Source organism: Nannobrachium achirus (assembly GCF_963921795.1).
Source record: "Nannobrachium achirus genome assembly, chromosome: 6".
In the NCBI taxonomy this organism is placed as follows: domain Eukaryota; kingdom Metazoa; phylum Chordata; class Actinopteri; order Myctophiformes; family Myctophidae; genus Nannobrachium; species Nannobrachium achirus.
The window spans coordinates 20,344,105-20,362,821 of record NC_137815.1 but is presented as its reverse complement, the minus strand read 5'-3'; the positions used below and the strand labels follow the sequence as shown (position 1 = coordinate 20,362,821).

Below are 18,717 nucleotides of genomic sequence, written 5' to 3'. Positions count from 1 at the left end.
AAGTGAGAATTTAAGGACTTTTTTAATACATCTAAAATGACAAATTAAACATTGGCCAAATTGTCAAATATTAGAGGCAGAAATTGTGAAAATAGACGATCTACATGTTCACAACGCCTCGCGTGTGTGAGCATGTATTTTCACAATAGAACCGTGTTATACAAAGTTCAAATATGAGAGAGAGAAATATAGAGAGAGATCTCTCTATAGCGCTGCTGCTACTCAAAGATTTGTGACAAAGTGACAAGCCAGTGGGCCAATTCAACCTTGTATGTCCAAAACTGTTTGTTTTGTATTAAACATTTAAAAAATTATTTAAGCACACAACGCCTCGCGGTGCGAAGCGTTGTGTGCTTGTAGATCTGCTGTTTTCACTACTTTTGTTCGACGGCCTTGTATGATGAAGCAGGGCTTTGCTTTGCGAAAAAAAAAAATACAAATTTGAAACTTGGAGATACGAGGTTTCAGCCCAACAGTGACGATTTACTTTGTTGGCCGCCCGCCCAGCCCCCAAAATGGAACGATGGCCGACATTTTCTTTTTATATTTTTCCTAATGGACGGCCAGGAATGAACGGGCCGTTCAGGATTCATCCCGCTTTTCCCAATGGCCAGCACGTCCCTGCCCAGAGCTTCCTGCAGCAGGATGGGGAAACTCTGGCCACTTTCTTTTTGAGGGCCCAAACACAATTTATTTTTATAAAGAGGAAAAGGGCAAACATCCGACATGTGTCACTATTAGTCCAGGAGCCTCGTCACTCTCATCTCGTCCTAGTAGAAATATGCTTCAAAATATTTGCTAAATAAGAAAGGTTAATTTTATATTTTTGAGTAATTTAGTAGACCACCTTCGAACGCCACTTTGGATTTGGCTATAAATAATTAACTGTTGGTAATTTCACAGATTTAGTTGCATTCATTGAGTCCTAAAACCTAGGGTTAGACACCAAAACCATCTTTCTAAATTGAATAGTAATTGAGATATAACCAATTTAAACCCCCGGCAGCCATTGTCGACACCATTTTGAAAATGACGCCTTTCGAGAAGTAACATTTTCCTCTATTTTTTTGTATGCTTATTTAGCTTGCACAATAGTAACAGAATACTTTGAACAATACTTATGTGTGAATTTATGGGGGGTTAACACACATCATGGTTTCATACGAGAATATGTTTGTTTAGAGAGTGATAACTGTTATTATGCTACTGAATTGGAAGACTTATCATACCAAAATATAAACTAGAGACATGTAGGAAATCTAGGAATACAAAAATGCAAAGAATCACCTTGGTGCTATACCAAAATCTGTCTTGGCTCCTGGACTATATTTATCCTTATGGTGTTTTTCTTTCTTTCTTTTTTTAAAACTTTTTTCAAGGCTTTTATCCACCATGGATAGATGCTTATGAAGAATCAGAAATAAAATAATAAATAAATACATACAAATAACCTAATGGGATTACAGTTTGTGTGATCTGCAAGTTTCAGTAATTGTGTTGAAAATCTCCTCAAGGAGCTCAGGAGCTTATTGTCACATGGATGTTTCAGGGAAGATGCCCTTCCTTAGCATCCACACTGGCAAATTCACCAACAATAGGCCCAGGGGGTACAGTAGATAATATCCAACTAGCACAACAGGGGAAGTCATGATCACACACAACATTATTCAAAAATAGGCAATTTACAAGCTCAAACGCAATGTGATGCGTTGAGAACGGTAGATCGGCTATTGTCTGAAAAACTATATAAAATAACTAGAAATACTGTTCCTACGAAACAGTGTGGGCTCGCTCGTGACTATATTCTGCTGCAGCGTGTTAACTGTCATGTGAAGCTCAACAGCTAACACCACTCCCAGATTTTCCGCACCTCATTGGCTAAGGGCCCTGCCTTTGTACTGTCTGCGATGGAACTCACGCAACGGAACTCACTCTATAAATAATGAAGATAACATACTGGTCTCGCCTTTTAGGCGAGCCCACAATGAATGATTTTGAAACATTTTAACAACACAAATATTCTCTCTGGAACACATCTCGGAATTTTTGTGGACAGTCTGATGTCATTTGTCTATGATGTATGTATGACGTATGACTCAAAGCCCCATTGTCTTCATCATTGTCTTCCTTGCCCGTTTTATAGCAATTCAGTTGCAGGTATGAAATCACACTTACCTCTACTGCACTGTGGGTTTTCAGAAGAAGAAACATGTTATATAAGATGAATTTATTTATCAACTACTAAAGCACCATATATGAGAGGGCATACGTCATCAACATGTTGTGACAAGTCACAACTGTAGCAACTATATAAATGTACTATATTATCTTATTATTATTAAGTACTGTAGCTTTTGACATTGGCAAAGACTTGTTAAGCGTTATACAAGACATCGTTAAGCGTTATATAAAGCTGTTAGCCAATCCTTTTAATCTCTTTTGTATACTTTTTCAGTCAATAATTTACAGAAGCAATGGCATCTATATCCTATGCCCCGGTTAACATATTCAGACAGGGAGCAGATGAAGAGAAGGCTGAGACAGCTAGACTGTCTTCCTTCATCGGTGCCATTGCTATTGGAGACCTGGTGAAAAGCACTCTGGGACCAAAAGGAATGGATAAGATCCTGTTGGGAGCAGGTAGAGAAGGTAATGTAACTGTCACTAATGATGGAGCCACCATTCTGAAAGCCATCGGTGTGGACAACCCTGCTGCCAGGGTCCTCGTTGACATCGCCAAGGTTCAGGACGACGAGGTTGGAGATGGAACCACTTCGGTCACCGTGTTGGCTGCGGAGCTGCTCAGGGCAGCAGAACTGTTGATCGGTCAGAAGATTCATCCTCAGACGATAATCAGAGGGTGGAGAAAAGCGACTCAGGCGGCAAGAGATGCTCTGGGAGAGGCTGCGGTGGACAATGGTAAGGACCCTGTCCAGTTCCAGGTGGATCTGTTGAATATAGCACGGACAACCCTGTCCTCGAAGCTACTGACCCATCACAAGGATTATTTCTCTCAGCTGGCCGTGGACGCTGTGCTCAGACTGAAGGGCTCGGGGAACCTGGATGCCATACACATCATCAAGAAGCTGGGAGGAAGTCTCACCGACTCCTACCTGGATGAGGGTTTCCTGTTGGATAAGAAGATCGGAGTGAATCAGCCCAAAAGAATGGAGAACGCCAACATCTTGGTCGCTAACACTAGCATGGACACGGACAAGATTAAGATCTTCAGCTCCAGGGTGAGAGTCGACTCCACGGCCAAGGTCGCAGAGATTGAACAGGCCGAGAAGGAAAAGATGAAGGAGAAAGTTGAACGTATCCTGAAACATGGAATCAACTGTTTCATCAACAGACAGTTGATCTATAACTATCCAGAGCAGCTGTTCGCTCAGGCCGGAGTGATGGCCATTGAACACGCAGACTTTGCCGGCGTCGAGAGACTGGCTCTGGTTACCGGAGGCGAGATCGCCAGCACGTTTGAACATCCGGAATTGGTCAAACTGGGACACTGCAAACTGATTGAGGAGGTGATGATTGGGGAAGACACTCTCATCCACTTCTCCGGAGTTGCCATGGGGGAAGCTTGCACCATTGTGTTGCGTGGAGCCACACAGCAGATCATAGACGAGGCAGAGAGGTCTCTACATGATGCACTGTGTGTCCTCACTCAGACCGTTAAGGAAACGCGCACTGTGTATGGAGGAGGCTGTTCTGAGATGCTGATGGCCAAGGCGGTGAATGATCTGGCCATCCGGACTCCTGGAAAGGAGTCTGTTGCTATCGAGGCTTTTGCGAAGGCTCTGACGATGCTGCCCATCATAATAGCGGACAACGCCGGTTATGACAGTGCCGACCTCGTCGCTCAGCTCAGAGCGGCTCACCAGGAGAACAAGAAGACGTTTGGACTGGACATGTCTCAGGGGACCATAGGGGACATGTGTGCCATGGGAATCACCGAGTCCTTCCAGGTGAAGAGACAAGTCTTGCTGAGCGCTGCTGAGGGTGCCGAGATGATTATCAGAGTGGACAACATCATTAAAGCTGCTCCAAGGAGGCGCGTTCCAGACCAACACCCCTGTTAGTACAGAGTATAGACCTGGTGCCGTGTCATTGTTCCGACAGCGTTTGCCCCACGCGTAGCCACGTAGTCGGAGAAATGAGATGTCGGACTTATGGGCAGTCCTCACCTGCTAATGCTTGCCCACTACATAGCATAATGGATGATTATGCTAAAGATGTTACGACAAGTTTCAATCAAGCTATGAGTAGACAACTAGCCTTATGTTTGGTTATGTTGAGCTCTCAATAGTTACTATAGTTTGTGCTTAAGATAGCTTCCTGCCTACATTGCCTAAAATACATTTAGAAAAAAATATATATATATATTTATTACAGCACTATATATTTCTGAATCAAACAAAATATTCAATAACAAAATAGCTGCGATGGGGAATGTGCACAATAGGGAGGGGGTATAGAGCATTATGTCTCAAACTTTGGAGGTCAGTCATAGCCAAATGGAATTAGATAAATCAGACCCATACATTTGGATCCATAATGTGTATCGGAGAAGGAGTGCATCAAACAATTAGCGGCAGATCCGGACTGTGCATCTCAGGATCAGGACTCAAATAGATACCAGGAATGAAGAGTTGGATCACAGACTATTAGTTTCAAGACAAGTATATTTCCTGTACAGTATCTGTAGTAACACAAAACTGGTATACATCAGTAAACTCATCCACGGACACGAGGTAAAACATGCATAGTTCTACGGATGAATGCAAGCTAACTGTTTTATTTCCCTTTTTGTTTTCCTTTTTATTTTATCTGGTGCCTACAAGTCTGCATCATCATGAACAATCCGTTACTGAGGTTCTCTTTACCCCTCATGATCCTATTGGCCCTTTCCAGGCATCTACTGTGGTATGGGCTGGAAGTGGTCCGTTCGGTACAAGCTTTTATCACATTTATCATACACTATGAACCGAACGATGCTCTTTTTGAGCGGTGGTTACACCGTCTCCTATACGTGGCCGTGTGTGTATGCGTGTGTGTGTGTGCGTGTCTGTATGTAGCCTGAAGTACCTTTTCTGACCACACATGTTAAGGGAGGGGCGCTGTTGTTCAGGCCAGGCCAGACACACACACACACACACACACACACACACACACACACACACACACACAGGGGGGAAGGGGGGGGGGGGGGGTTATGGTTGGGGGGGGTGATGGATATTTTTATTATTAATATTTTTTTTATATTGTTTTAATATTTTTTATAATTATTATTATTACCCTTATTATTACCCATATATATACTGCAACCCCCGCTGCACCCACCCAGTAGTGCTGTTGTGCAGCCTCCAGGACCACCGCTCAGTTCACACGGGTGTGATTTTTTTACTAGTGCAGTGAATGAGATGTATCATCTTCCCCACCAACCTTCCATCTCATGGCCATGGCCAATTGTGTTCTAATTGTGGAACACCAACTCCCCAGAAACGGAAGTAGCTAGTGGCTCTCCCAGAAGTAGCTAGAAGTCGCTAGGGGTGGGGTGCACGCGCACTGCGTGCACACAATAGCGCGTGCATGTGAACAGATGCGCGTGCACGTTTTTAGGGTAATGATTCAATTTTTTTTTATTTTTTTCCACGGCAGCAGTACCAGTAGAGAGAGAAAGAGATGTGGCGTGCGCGTTTGTGTGTCACTGATAGGGTTTTATCTCTGGCTCCTGTAAAAAATATGTTTCCCCAAATCAGCAGACAAAGTAGCCAGATTTGTCTCTAGAAGCTTTTCACTAATTAAGTCTCTAGGGGCGTCTGGAAAGTAGCTAAATCTAGCGACAAATCCCCTAGGTTGGCAACACTGGGAACACCCGTCCAAGTCAGATGCACTGCATTGCATTCAAACCCCTGCTGCAGCACAGAGAGAGAGAGAGCCTTAGAAGCATTTTCACCGACCAGAATGCAGGACCACTGCTCGACTAATGAAGAGTGGAAATTCGAGGCATCACAAGGCCAATGGATTGGAAGAAGCCACAGTCAAAAACACAAAGCATGCATGCAATCTTTTTTCTTTCCTTTTTCCCAACAGAGGGTATGGACAGCAGTTATGTCCAGCAACTGATGTCATGGTGTCTGACCACCAAGTAACAATACTAGATTGATATTTTTTATCCCCTCTAGGAGGCTACAGCTAACCTGTATATTTTGATATACAGGCTAGCTCTACAATATATAAAAATCAAACCTCGGTTCGAAGTGAAGCGGTGAATCTTTATTCTATGTGTTCTAGAGCTATGACATCTGTGTTCTAGATCTATACATTTTGTGTTCTAGATCTATACTTTCTATGTGTTTTAGTTCTATATTTTTATGAATTCTTAATGGATGAATGATTTTGTCTGGAGGGCCAAATTGTCATGTGAAGCTTGACCAATCCTCAATACTGCATGCACGGGACATGACACGGACACAGGACTCCTTGGAAGCCTATGGGACAGACTGTCTGGGACAGAGAGAGCCACCCCTTGGAAGCGTCTTTCACCGTTTCGAAAAGGTGTGTGTGTGTGTGTGTGTGTGTTGGGGCTAATCTTCCAAACCGCTGGACTGACCAGTGCAAGACTTCTTGTGCACACTGCCAGTAGGCTAAGTAAGCAATTTACCCCGAGTGAGAGGACATTATGCTCTCATAATGTCCGCAGTGAGGGTGTTATCGGACGAGGCGCAGCCGAGTCCGATAACACCCGCACTCAGGACATTATGAGAGCATAATGTCCGACCCCGAGTGGTAAATAGCTTTTCTACCACTTTTTCCCGTATACATGAAAGAAAACACATAGTTGTAACTTGCAAGGATCTTAAGTTACAATCATTATTGCCTATAAAACTTCCGCGAGACAGCAGATAGTTCCACAAACAACATCTTCTACTCACCAACAGATGGCGCCAACTCCATAGTAATCCATGCGTCTAGCTTACAGCTAAGCTAACGTCAGTTAAAAGCACCGTTCCGGCCGTAAATAGAGGCTGTTCGCTTCCAGAAAGGCATAGGTTCAGAGAAAAGGGGCTTTAAAGTTGGCGGATTGCATTGGATCCAAATAAATCGGCGACGATAGTACGCACGTTAGTAAACATAGGACCGCTGCGACCTTCATTTGTTGGTTGGGGGAAGTCCCCGGATGTACACTGAGGCGCATTGATCTCGGACACACAACTTTGCGGCAGTTGTCCTCTCATAACCTCCGGAATTTAGCCAATCAGAATCCAGTATTTGAACACGTGACTCGAAAAAGTGGTAGAAGACCTTCTTTTCCTATAGTATATTTAACTTTAACTCTTTAATTTTATGTAACCAGGGGTTAATCTCTAAACTGGATAAATACCCACATTCAGCCATATATATGCCTCGATATTATGATGTCACCCTTTGACTCTCTCTGACTGGCTATGGTTATACACGGCTGTGTCCTTGATTGACTACAGGCGTAAATAGACAGACAGACACGGTTTCTGGAAATTATAGATAATAAAGAGGTAGATACTGTAGAATAGATAGATAACCGGAAAGCTGAAATTCTGGGAAATTGAAATTGTAGCTGCCTATTTATAGTCTGGATAGCCAAAATGATCATGTGAAGCTCGACCAATCCTCAAGCTTGCACCACTCTTGGTTTACTCTATAACAACACTCCTCTGTTGAACTCAATGGACTTTGGGGGTTAACTCTATAGTTTCTATCAACCAATGAGGAGGCTGCGTAGGGGTGACGTCACTGAGAATGTTGGTTCCTCATTGGCTAAAAGCGGTTTTCGCATTTTCCCAATCAGGTCATTTGGGTTATTTTATAGAGTACATTTCAACCAATGAGAAAGCAGCATAAAGGTGATGTGGGCATACGTCTATAGTTTATAGAGTAACATTTAGCCAGTGAGGAAGCAGCAAAAACTGCTTTTAGCCAATGAGGAAGCAGCATAACGGTGACGTCACAAGAATGCTGGTTCCTCATTGGCTAAATGTTACTCCGTAAACTCGGACAGAGAACAATAGTGTGTTGCCCTTCAGACAACCACACTAAATAATGACCTAAGCCCCTAGTCTCAATTAGTTTGGTAGGCGATGAGGGCAACATACTGAAAGAGGAGATAAATGTACGCAGACCCTAACCCTACCATGGTCTCAAGGTTTGATAACTATTGAACTAGACCAAAGCACCATATATGGGTGTATATGTATTATGTAATCAGCAAGTGGTGACGAATACGATATCTACTCTACAGCCATATTTAAGGCAGGTGAGTGAAAACAAAGTTGTCAGTTTATAATTACCCAGTGGAATTAACCAAGCTTGCAAAAAGTGTAGCCAGAGTCAGGGTGAAATAACTAAGGCCATCAGAATGCTGCTCAGAGTAAGAACACTTACACAAGCCAATTTTAGCATAGACGTAGATCTAGAGGAGACCGTGAAGACGTTGAAAGAAAAGATTGAACATGAGAAGGGGAGGGAAGGTTATCCAGCCGATGGACAGAAACTGATATATGCAGGTAAAATCCTGAGTGATGACAAAACTCTCAAAGAGTACAATATAGATGAGAAGAGCTTTGTTGTGGTTATGGTGGCAAAGCCCAAACCAACCCCAGCAGCTGCCCAGACCTCTGCTGCCTCAGCTCCTATCACCGCAGCTCCCACAGCCCCAGCTACCTCCGCATCGGGCTCTGACACCCCACTAGAAGGCGCACCTAAAGAGGACATGTCATCTCCAACCACTACAAGTACCAGTGAAACTGGGGCAACCGTATTTGATTCAGCCAATTCAGCCCTTGTGACAAACGACTCTTATGAAGCCACGGTGAATGAGCTGATGTTGCTGGGGGGATATGAGAGAGAACAGGTGGTGGCTGCTCTCAGGGCCAGTTACAACAATCCGGACAGAGCTGTGGAGTATCTGATGACAGGAATCCCACAAAGCATGGAGGAGGAACGCAGTGCAGAAGAGGCTGAACCAGCGGCCCCTCAGGTAGGCGCTATGAGTGCCCCCACCACAGCCAGCGGCTCTTCACAAAGTGACAGTGGACTGAGTGGAGGAAACCCCCTGAGCTTCCTGGCCAACCAACCCCAGTTCCAGATGATAAGAACGCTGATCCAGCAGAATCCCAACATCCTTCCAGGTCTGCTGCATGAGATAAGCAGAGAGAACCCAGAGCTCCTTCATGAGATCAATAACCATCAGGAACAATTCATCCAAATGTTAAACGAGCCAAATCCAGAGGGGGTACAGGAGAGCGGCGCAGGTGGAGCAGGCGCAGGTGGAGCAGGTGATGCCCTGGCTGGCGCCAATAACTATATCCAAGTAACACACCAGGAGAAAGAAGCCATTGAGAGGCTAAAGGCCCTCGGATTTCCAGAGGGAATGGTTATACAAGCCTACTTTGCATGTGAAAAGAACGAGAACATGGCTGCAAACTTCCTTTTACAACAGAACGACGATGATTAATAATAATAAGGGCCATAGTCATTCTGAACTGGACTGGTAACGCCGAAGGAAGGAGCAACTGGAGAAGGGAGAAGGACGGGGTGCAGGTGTTGTGATTAAGGATGGACAATGGAGAAATGGCAGTGAAGGAGGGATTTGCTGTGGTGTGGGAGTTGTTTGAATAAATCACTTCCTCACCAAGGCATCCTAAGGCCAACAAGGCAGAAGGGAAGTTGCTGTCAAAGTTGCAATGCACCCATGCGAGAAAGCACTTCAGGATGGAAATTAGGCCTGCAAGGTGATTTACACTGGCAAACACCCCAAAAGAGTTTTTCTTTCTTTTTTTTTCTTTTCCCCCAGAGGGTTATGGACAGCAGTCCTGCCCAATGACTTCATGGTGTCTGACCACCAAGTGACGGCTTGACAATTTATTTTCTTTTTTTTATACTTTTCTTTTTTCATTTTTTCCTTTATTCAGATAGGAGAGTAGAGAGACCAAGGGCTGGAGGATTCGAACGCAGGTCCTCCCTCAACTATCAGAGAAGGAGCAATGTGATCAGTGAACTAATCGGTTTAGCTACCAGCCACATCATCTGACCAGTGACCACCAAGTAACACTGCTAAAAGAATTTTCTCTTTTTTTTTGTGCATTTTCTACAGTATGTAGAGACAAGAAGCCGATGGCTCAGAGGATTCGAACACGGGTCATCTCACTTCACAAGGAGCCTGTGATTGAGCTACCAGGTACTCACAATTATTGGAGCTGTGTGGAACACAAGCTACCCTATACGTGGCCGTGTGTGTGGGTATGTCTGCGTGTCTGTCTGTCTGTCTGTCTGTCTGTAGCCTACAGTACCTTTTGTGACCACACGAGGGCGCTGTTGTTCAGGCCAGGCCAGACACCCACCCACACACACACACACACACACACACACACACACACACACACACACACACACACACACACACACACACACACACACACACACACACACACACACACACACACACACACAGCTCCACTTCGAACAGAGGTTCGATTTTTTTTTATATGGTGTGGCTCTTTCAGGAGGGAAGCTAGAAGAGTGTGTGTCGGGGGATAATCTTGTAAACCGCCACAATGTGCATTCTGCCAGCAGGCCAAAGGAGTACTTCCATGCATTACATTTTTATTATGGAAGGGAATAGAACTGAAACCTCTGCCAGATACGAGTCTTAAGTCTGAAATATGTCAAAGATGACTGATGTAGCAGTCAGGCAGAATTTCTATTGATGTTATAGATCCTGATTCTGATTTGACATGAAAATTCAGTGGTAGGTTACAAATGTAAGCACTTGCCCAGCTCAAAAATGGGTGCTATATAATGCCTCAAAATGGATGATTTCTATTCTATTAAAGATGGCAGCTACCACTTTGCTGATATATTAAAAACATTATCTTTCTGACTAAACAAGGTAGGTTGAATTTGGGTTTCATTGGTGTTCATATGAATCCAGTGCCATATTCTGATTTGAGATAACATGTGAGGACACTGCTTAACTCAAAATTATCATTTATAGTCAGGGCCAGGGGATATTGCAAAAAGAAAAAACAGGAATGACAGTAATGTTTAATTCTGCCCTAAGTAGTAGTAGTTTTTCTTGACTCTGGATCAATTGCAAGCATTTGTTTTGCACAAATAGCCTACTACTAGGTTACTCCTTACTCCTTGGCAGAAAATCAGCCACACACACTTTTCCCTTTAGTCACTGACACATTTTTGTGAAAGTACTTAGGCTACCATTGCGGGGACTGCCACATAATGACATGTTCCCATTATTGCTGCATGTAAAATGTAAAAAGTAGATGTATTAGTTTATTTCAATTTATTGAGTCAGCTCTTAAATAGGCTATACTTTTGATACTTTTGAACCAATGTTCCAGATGTCTGGGTTCATTATTTTAAGGACTTGATTTGTCTGTAGTTTTGAGAAACGCATCACTGGAGAAAATACATAACAAAAAAAGAATTTTAAGAGTGTGGTGAGGTCTTGAGGTATAGGCCTACATCAACATATTCGTCATAACATACTATAGGCTAATTATTAGCCTATATATCTACTTATAACAAGTTTGAAATCTACTATTTCCCAAACAAAGACACTGTTTTTTGTGTCAACTTGTGTGCATGAAAACAATGTGGTAGACAATAGCGACGTCAACAGGTCACACTCACGTATTGTAGGCTAAAGGACCCCTTACATCTAACAACTGAAAAGATTTCTCAATCGTAATAAAATCGGGGCTATTTGCGGCGCGCTCCCGTGACTCAGTCGTTACTCAATCGTTAAATGTGAGGTAGTGGTCCGACTCGATTTTTACCCCAACTTGAGAGCCAGATTCTGTTACGAGAATATCAAACTGCTTTAATATTTTCACAAATCGGGGCTGAGTCTGAATGAATACAATGACGTAGCCTAGCCTACAACCAAAACAGAACAAGCCAAAAGCCAAGCCATTCATTCCCCAAAAGACGCTGCCTGAGCTGCCAGCCTGGTCGTTGTTGGTGCGGCTACTAGCTACTACGACAGCCCTTTATTAGTTATTTCTCCGCGTTTCCATTATTCCAAACATTCAACGTTGATAATAGTTGATAGGATCGATCTGCGCCGGTGTCGGTACTACATCCACTCGGGCTCCATATCTGCGCAGGGGTCCTTCGCTTGCGAATGACGTCACACAATATGGCCGAACACAGCAGACCTACTAGCTCACAACACATAACAAGCGCAACGCTTTGTAGGCTTGTAGATCGTCTGTTTTCGCCCCACCACGCAGCATGGCAACACCATTCTACAGAGACAGCAGTGTTCATTCTTCTCTTTTATAATTAATATATGATGATTGTGAATTTTACTTCTAACCTTTACTGAACACTGGAACATGACATTCACAAAAAATAAAAAAACCAAAAAAATATAACCAAATAATACAACCAAAATATAACCAAAAATATAAAAAAATATAAAAAAACAATATAAAATATAATATATATATATATATAATATATATATATATAATATAATATATTATATAATATTATATAATATTATATAATATAATATTATATAATATTATTATATTATTATAATATTATATATATATAATATATAATATTATAATATATATAACATTATTATTATAATATTATTATAATATTAATATAATATAATATTATATATATATATATATATATATATATCATATATAATATATAATTATATAATATTATATTATATAATATTATATAATATTATAATATTATTATAATATTATATATATATAATATATAATATTATAATATTATATATAACATTATTATAATATTATTATAATATTAATATAATATTATATTATATAATATTATATATATATAATATATAATATATAATTATATAATATTATATAATATTATATAATATATTATATATTATATTATATATAATATAATATATATATTATATATTATATAATATATAATATATATATTATATAATATAATATTATAATATAATATTATAATATTATATATAACATTATTATAATATTATTATAATATTAATATAATATAATATTATATAATATTATATATATATAATATATAATATATAATTATATAATATTATATAATATTATATAATATATTATATATTATATTATATATAATATAATATATATATTATATATTATATAATATTATATAATATATAATATATATATTATATAATATAATATTATAATATAATATTATAATATTATATATATATAATATATAATATTATATAATATATAATATATATAATATTATATATAATATATATTATATTATATATATATATATAATATAATATATATATATTAATAATATATATAATATATAATATATATATATTATATATATATATATATTATATAAATATTATATATATAAATATAAAAAAACAATATAAAAAACCAATATAACCAAAAATATAACCAAAAAAATTAATAAAAAACCAAACCTATTTGCCAAAAATAGCTGATCTACAAGCGTGTAGATCTGCTATTTTTGGCTAAAGTTCTCCTCAGAAAAGGGATGAGAGGATTGTTCATTTATTCTAAAAGAATGGTCCTATCACACATAGATTTGGTGTCTTCCCCTGTAGTAATTCTGAGGACCCCTAGGGGCCCTGGACCCCCTGTTGAAGACCCCTGCTGTAGATGCACACACGGTGTATTTTCATTACTTACATTAATATAGCCCAGCCTACATTACATCTGCCCAATCTAAATAAACAGATAAAGTAAAATTGATAATTAAGTAACTGGACCTAATTAGGTGTAGGCCTACTGGTGTAGCCTACTTGTATCAACAACCAATTGATAGCTCTTCTATGGATTACAATAGAAAGAATGGAATTAACATTTTAAGTGGCCTTTAATAGCTCACATATCCTGAATTTCAATCTGAAAGAACCTGGAAAATGTGTTAGGACAATTAGAAGTACACTAGTATAGAGACATATATCATACACATATTTTGTAAATACATTTGTGTCTTTTAAAAAACATTATTTAGTGAACTTTTATTTTGAAGGCTAGTGCACTTTTATTTTGAAGGCTGGAGCCTGGCTTCTGTAGCTAATTCCCAGGCCGGAAACGCTAATGCAGCTCACTTCACGGAGCTCAGACGGAGAGCCGATCCTATTGTGTGACGTCATCAACAGTCGCAGGACCCCCGCGCTAGGATAGCAGAGCGAGCAGATATTTGACCCACACCGGCTGAGAGGTGAAAACTAGAGAGGAGAGGCACAGAGGAGCAGGGCTGACTGGCTGAGGGAGGAAGGCGGAGCTCGGTGTGTGTGTGTACAGACTGTGCACGGCATGTGCAGTGAAAAAGTAATCAAGTAAAAGTATCAATACTGCAATACTCTGATGCGACGCGCTGTGACTGAGCTTGTAGATCGGCTATTTTCATTTATGGTTAGCCTAATGCTTCATAATAATATTATAATTTATTTAGGAACACAAGGCTATATAATAGGCATATTTCAGCAAATAAAAGGGAATCTTGAACCAGTCTTTACACAATCTTTTGGGCATCTAACAACTGAAATCTTTGAAAAATCATCCTACAGTCTTTGGGGAGTCTTTTTCAAATCTTATAGTGTGAGGGGTAGTCTTTAAGAAATCTTTCCCAAATCTGTCCACAATCTTACCAAAGTTGTTAGGTGTAAGGCTAGCTTAACGGGAGTGTTTTTGCAGGTCTTTCAGTCCGAGTGTGTCAGAAAGGCAACTGGGTTAAGCACCGTTGGTCCGAACAGTTTAACATTCAACAGGTGGTTACCAGCGTTAGTTTTACTGAGGTTAGGGTTAGGGTTAAGCCAAGGTTAGGTTTAGGTGTAATGTGTGTATCTCCGACTCCGTCCCCCCGACTTTCGGCACCTCCGCGCAGCCAATCAAAAGCTTCCGCTGCCTTAAGCCAGTTGCATTTTTGATACACTCGGACTGAAAGACCTGCAAAAAACACTCTCCCGTGTCGCACTCGCATCACGCCCATTGGATTCTCCAATCGTGTCCCTGTTTTGACCCAGTCGACCAGACACCAGACGACCTCCCTGCAAAAATGGCGCTTCTAATGAACTGTTTCACATTCTTTTTTCAGGTGCTAACTATACCCTTGCACCTGCTTAAAGCGGTTGGCTTGTACGGTAGCATATACAGGCGAGTTTTTCCATTTATTTTGTTCAAAATATCTGTAGGATACAACAAGAAAATGCACGACAAAAAGAAGGATCTCTTTAGCAATCTGTCAGAGTTCAAGAAACCCACCGGTGAAGCCCTCAGTATTCTGGAGATTGGCTGCGGCACAGGGGCGAATTTCAAGTACTACCCGTCGGGATGCAAGGTAGTATGCACCGACCCGAACCCCAATTTCCAAAAGTACCTGTCAGATAGCCTGGCTGACAATGACCACCTGGCGTTCGAGAGGTTTGCAGTCGCATCTGGAGAGGATCTGGGCATCATTGAGAGCGAATCGGTGGACGCTGTTGTCTGCACACTTGTGCTCTGTTCTGTCAACGATGTACCACGAACTCTACAAGAAGCGCATCGTGTGCTGAGGCCTGTAAGTAATAATAAATACAACGTGTTGTTTGTTAGCAGCTTGTACAACTGTTCGTTATATGGGGATAAAGAAATGAGTGCAAATCCCTAGCCTCCTTCAAAATTGGTCTGAAGTCAGCTGCTACTCGAGACTTGTAAATAGACTAGCCCCCATGTTTCCATCCCTCCCCCTTTTCTGCCTTTGTTATTGGTGTTATCTTATGCAAAGTACTCTGTTCTATCCGTCTGTCTTTCAGTGTTATTATGAGAATGAGATACATAAAGTGGTTGTGTAGTGACCTTGTACCAGTGATTTGTGCTGTCACGAAACTGTACTTTTTCCTATTGCAAACTTCTAATAAATTCTTCAAACATGTGACGGTCCACTAGCATAAGTGCACAACAATGCAAAGACACTAAACAGAAGTCATGTGCTGATAGCCTATTATTTGAGACATCTATGTTTGAGACACCCCCAATAACCGTGCGTATTGGGGTCATTGTGCGTCCCCTGTACTACAATCTTAATATATTAGAGGAGAGGTACAGAGGTATTAGAGGTTTAATCGGTGGACCCAATGTTTGCCCTACAGGGTGGGGCCTTCTACTTCATGGAGCATGTTGTCGCAGACCCCTCAACGTGGACATACTTCTTCCAGCATGTTCTCCAACCCATGTGGTACTACTTTGGTGATGGATGCGAGGTCACCAGGACAACATGGAAGGACCTGGAGTCAGCTGGCTTCTCCCAACTCAATCTTCGACACATTGCTGCACCACTCACCTACTTGATACAACCACATATTGTGGGCTATGCTGTCAAATAGGTTCAGCAAAGGATGTTTTCCAGTGAATAGCAACATCAGTATAATTGAATAGAGTCCAGGGGTCTTCAACGTTTTCAGGCCGGGGACCCCCAAACTGATGGGGAGATGGAGCAGGGACCCCCTACCACCTCGTAGGGTGGGGGGTCGGGGCTACGACATATTTTTTATTTTAAACATGTACAAGTTACAGCGAGCAGGGTGGGCCGTACCACTACCATTTGTCCATTTCTAAACATACTACTTATTAACTGAGAACCAATTGTGTCAATAATATCAACAATCTGTCAATTGCATAGTAATCATGTATTCAAGCTATTCAAAATGGATAGAATCATGATTTAGTTTTTAACATAAATGTGAAAAATGACCCCCTGCAGTACCTCCGCGGACCCCCTGTTGAAGACCCCTGGAATAGACTATATGCACAATGCTTACTTCTATTTTGCACTAGCTAATTGTCTATTGAATGTTCTTGGGGCTTGCTATGTGGTTCTATATCAACAGGAGAGTAATTAAACTTAACATTTCTACCAATATGACACTAGAAGGTCTGGTGTTAAACTATGAAATCCTGTATTCACTTTGCTTGTTTTTTGGTGAGAACAATCTTCATTGCATTTTTCTATTAGGCCTAGATAGATACGGTAGCCTATATGTAGGCCTACATAATGATTCACAAGAGTGAAAAGTTCTTGTTGTCAAGTTGAAATGTGCAGACTTTGGGATACCCTCCTGCTGCCAAAGAGTGGTCAATCAATTACATCATTCTAAAAAAATAATCAGCTTTTTCAGTAATATACCATCATTTTTATCATAAACCGAGCAAATATGTCCTGACAACATGAGGTATTTATTTACCCTCCTCCCCAGCTCTATTTGCCTAACTTAGAGTTGCCACTAGATGTATCATGTTTTTATATCAAGTAACGTCCACCCATCCTGGATAATTGCAGCCTTACAATAAAACATGGGGTAGCTAGAACTACATGTAGATTTCTTTAAGAATATGCAGACTAGATTACATAATATGCATGTAAACCAGATTATAGAGGCAAGTTTCATGCCAAATATTGGGGACTTATTCACTATTGACTAGAGTTGTGAGCCAGCTCTGTGGCTATGTACTTTGTCCCTATACTGCCAAAATGAAAAGGGATGGATTAGAGTTACGACCCAGCTCTGTGGATACTATGTACTTTGTCCCTTTTTGGCCAAAGTGAAAACGTAACAGGTTAAAGGCCCATTCCCACTGGGCCAGATAAACAGATAAAAAAATATCTCTCTCCATTCAAGTGGATGGTAAGATGCAGATTAAAAAATATATATGTCGCATATATTTGTTTTCTGTATCTTACCATCCACTTGAATGGTGAAAGATATGTTTGTATCTCTTTATCTGGCCCAATGGGAATGGGCCTTAAGAGTCCAAAGCATAGGTCCAAAGAGTAGCCTTAATTAAGAGTGTCAATGTTCTAGTGTGCTAAAATATTTTATGATTTGTATCCTTAAAACATCTACCGTTTTTTATTATAGACTATAATAGAGGGACCACTAATTGAAATTGAAATGGAGATGTTGCATTGTCTCCTTTACATTTCTGTCAATAAATTAAGGGATCAATAAGCTGGTGGTCTACGTCTACTCATTTCATAATCATTCCATGATGGAAAGGAACTGCGCCGCAGTGATAGATGGTACCAGGCTGACAGGTTTGATCAATGCGTAGCCCTGAAACATAACGGTCATGGACCGGGTTTATATGGATTTGCACAAGCGGCGACTTTAGCCTATACAAACTACACAAACTTTCAGATTCCTCAAACAAGGTGCCTTATAAAGTCTCACACCTGTCTAAATACTGACCGGCATTCTATAACTTCTCGGATCCTCCGTGTTCTTTAATATGAAGCCTTTGTATCCGATCGTTTTCTGTTTTCCCGTGCATTTCTTTGCGTTCCCCGTGCGCACCAATCCCATCTATTGAACACAGATGTGGGCGTGGCCTTGCAAAAATGGGTCCGGAAATACATGGGAAAACAGAAAACGATCGGATAAAAAGGCTTCTTATAGAACACGGAGGTTCCGGGTAATTATAGAATGCCAGCCAGTATTTAGACAGGAGTGAGACTTTATAAGGCAGTTTGTGAAATCTGAATGTTTTTTTGTAGTTTGTTGTGTAGGCTAAAGTCGTCGCTTGTGCAAAACCCATGTACACCCGGTCCCATGACGGTCGTGCAGCCAGCGACGCGGGGTTTGCCCAGAACTCGGGTGCAATTCCAAATAACGCGCCA

General features: G+C 40.7%; 3 protein-coding genes across 3 annotated transcripts; all 3 read left to right on the top strand.

Moving 5' to 3' along the window:
- Window positions 1-2,474: 2,474 nt before the first annotated feature.
- LOC308287444 (T-complex protein 1 subunit beta-like) lies at window positions 2,475-4,082 on the top strand (the record flags this gene model as incomplete). Its single annotated transcript, XM_080728617.1, has 1 exon — window positions 2,475-4,082. One exon carries the CDS (start codon window positions 2,475-2,477, stop codon window positions 4,080-4,082), a length of 1,608 nt encoding a protein of 535 aa, XP_080584743.1.
- Window positions 4,083-8,398: 4,316 nt separating this feature from the next.
- LOC308286892 (UV excision repair protein RAD23 homolog B-like) lies at window positions 8,399-9,496 on the top strand (the record flags this gene model as incomplete). Its single annotated transcript, XM_080728015.1, has 1 exon — window positions 8,399-9,496. The coding sequence occupies one exon, from the start codon at window positions 8,399-8,401 to the stop codon at window positions 9,494-9,496; it is 1,098 nt and encodes a 365-aa protein (XP_080584141.1).
- A 5,583-nt stretch (window positions 9,497-15,079) lies between these two features.
- tmt1a.1 (thiol methyltransferase 1A, tandem duplicate 1) lies at window positions 15,080-18,049 on the top strand. The gene is made up of 2 exons (XM_080728610.1): window positions 15,080-15,621; window positions 16,193-18,049. The coding sequence occupies exons 1-2, from the start codon at window positions 15,121-15,123 to the stop codon at window positions 16,424-16,426; spliced, it is 735 nt and encodes a 244-aa protein (XP_080584736.1). The 5' UTR covers window positions 15,080-15,120; the 3' UTR covers window positions 16,427-18,049.
- The last annotated feature ends 668 nt before the right edge of the window (window positions 18,050-18,717 follow it).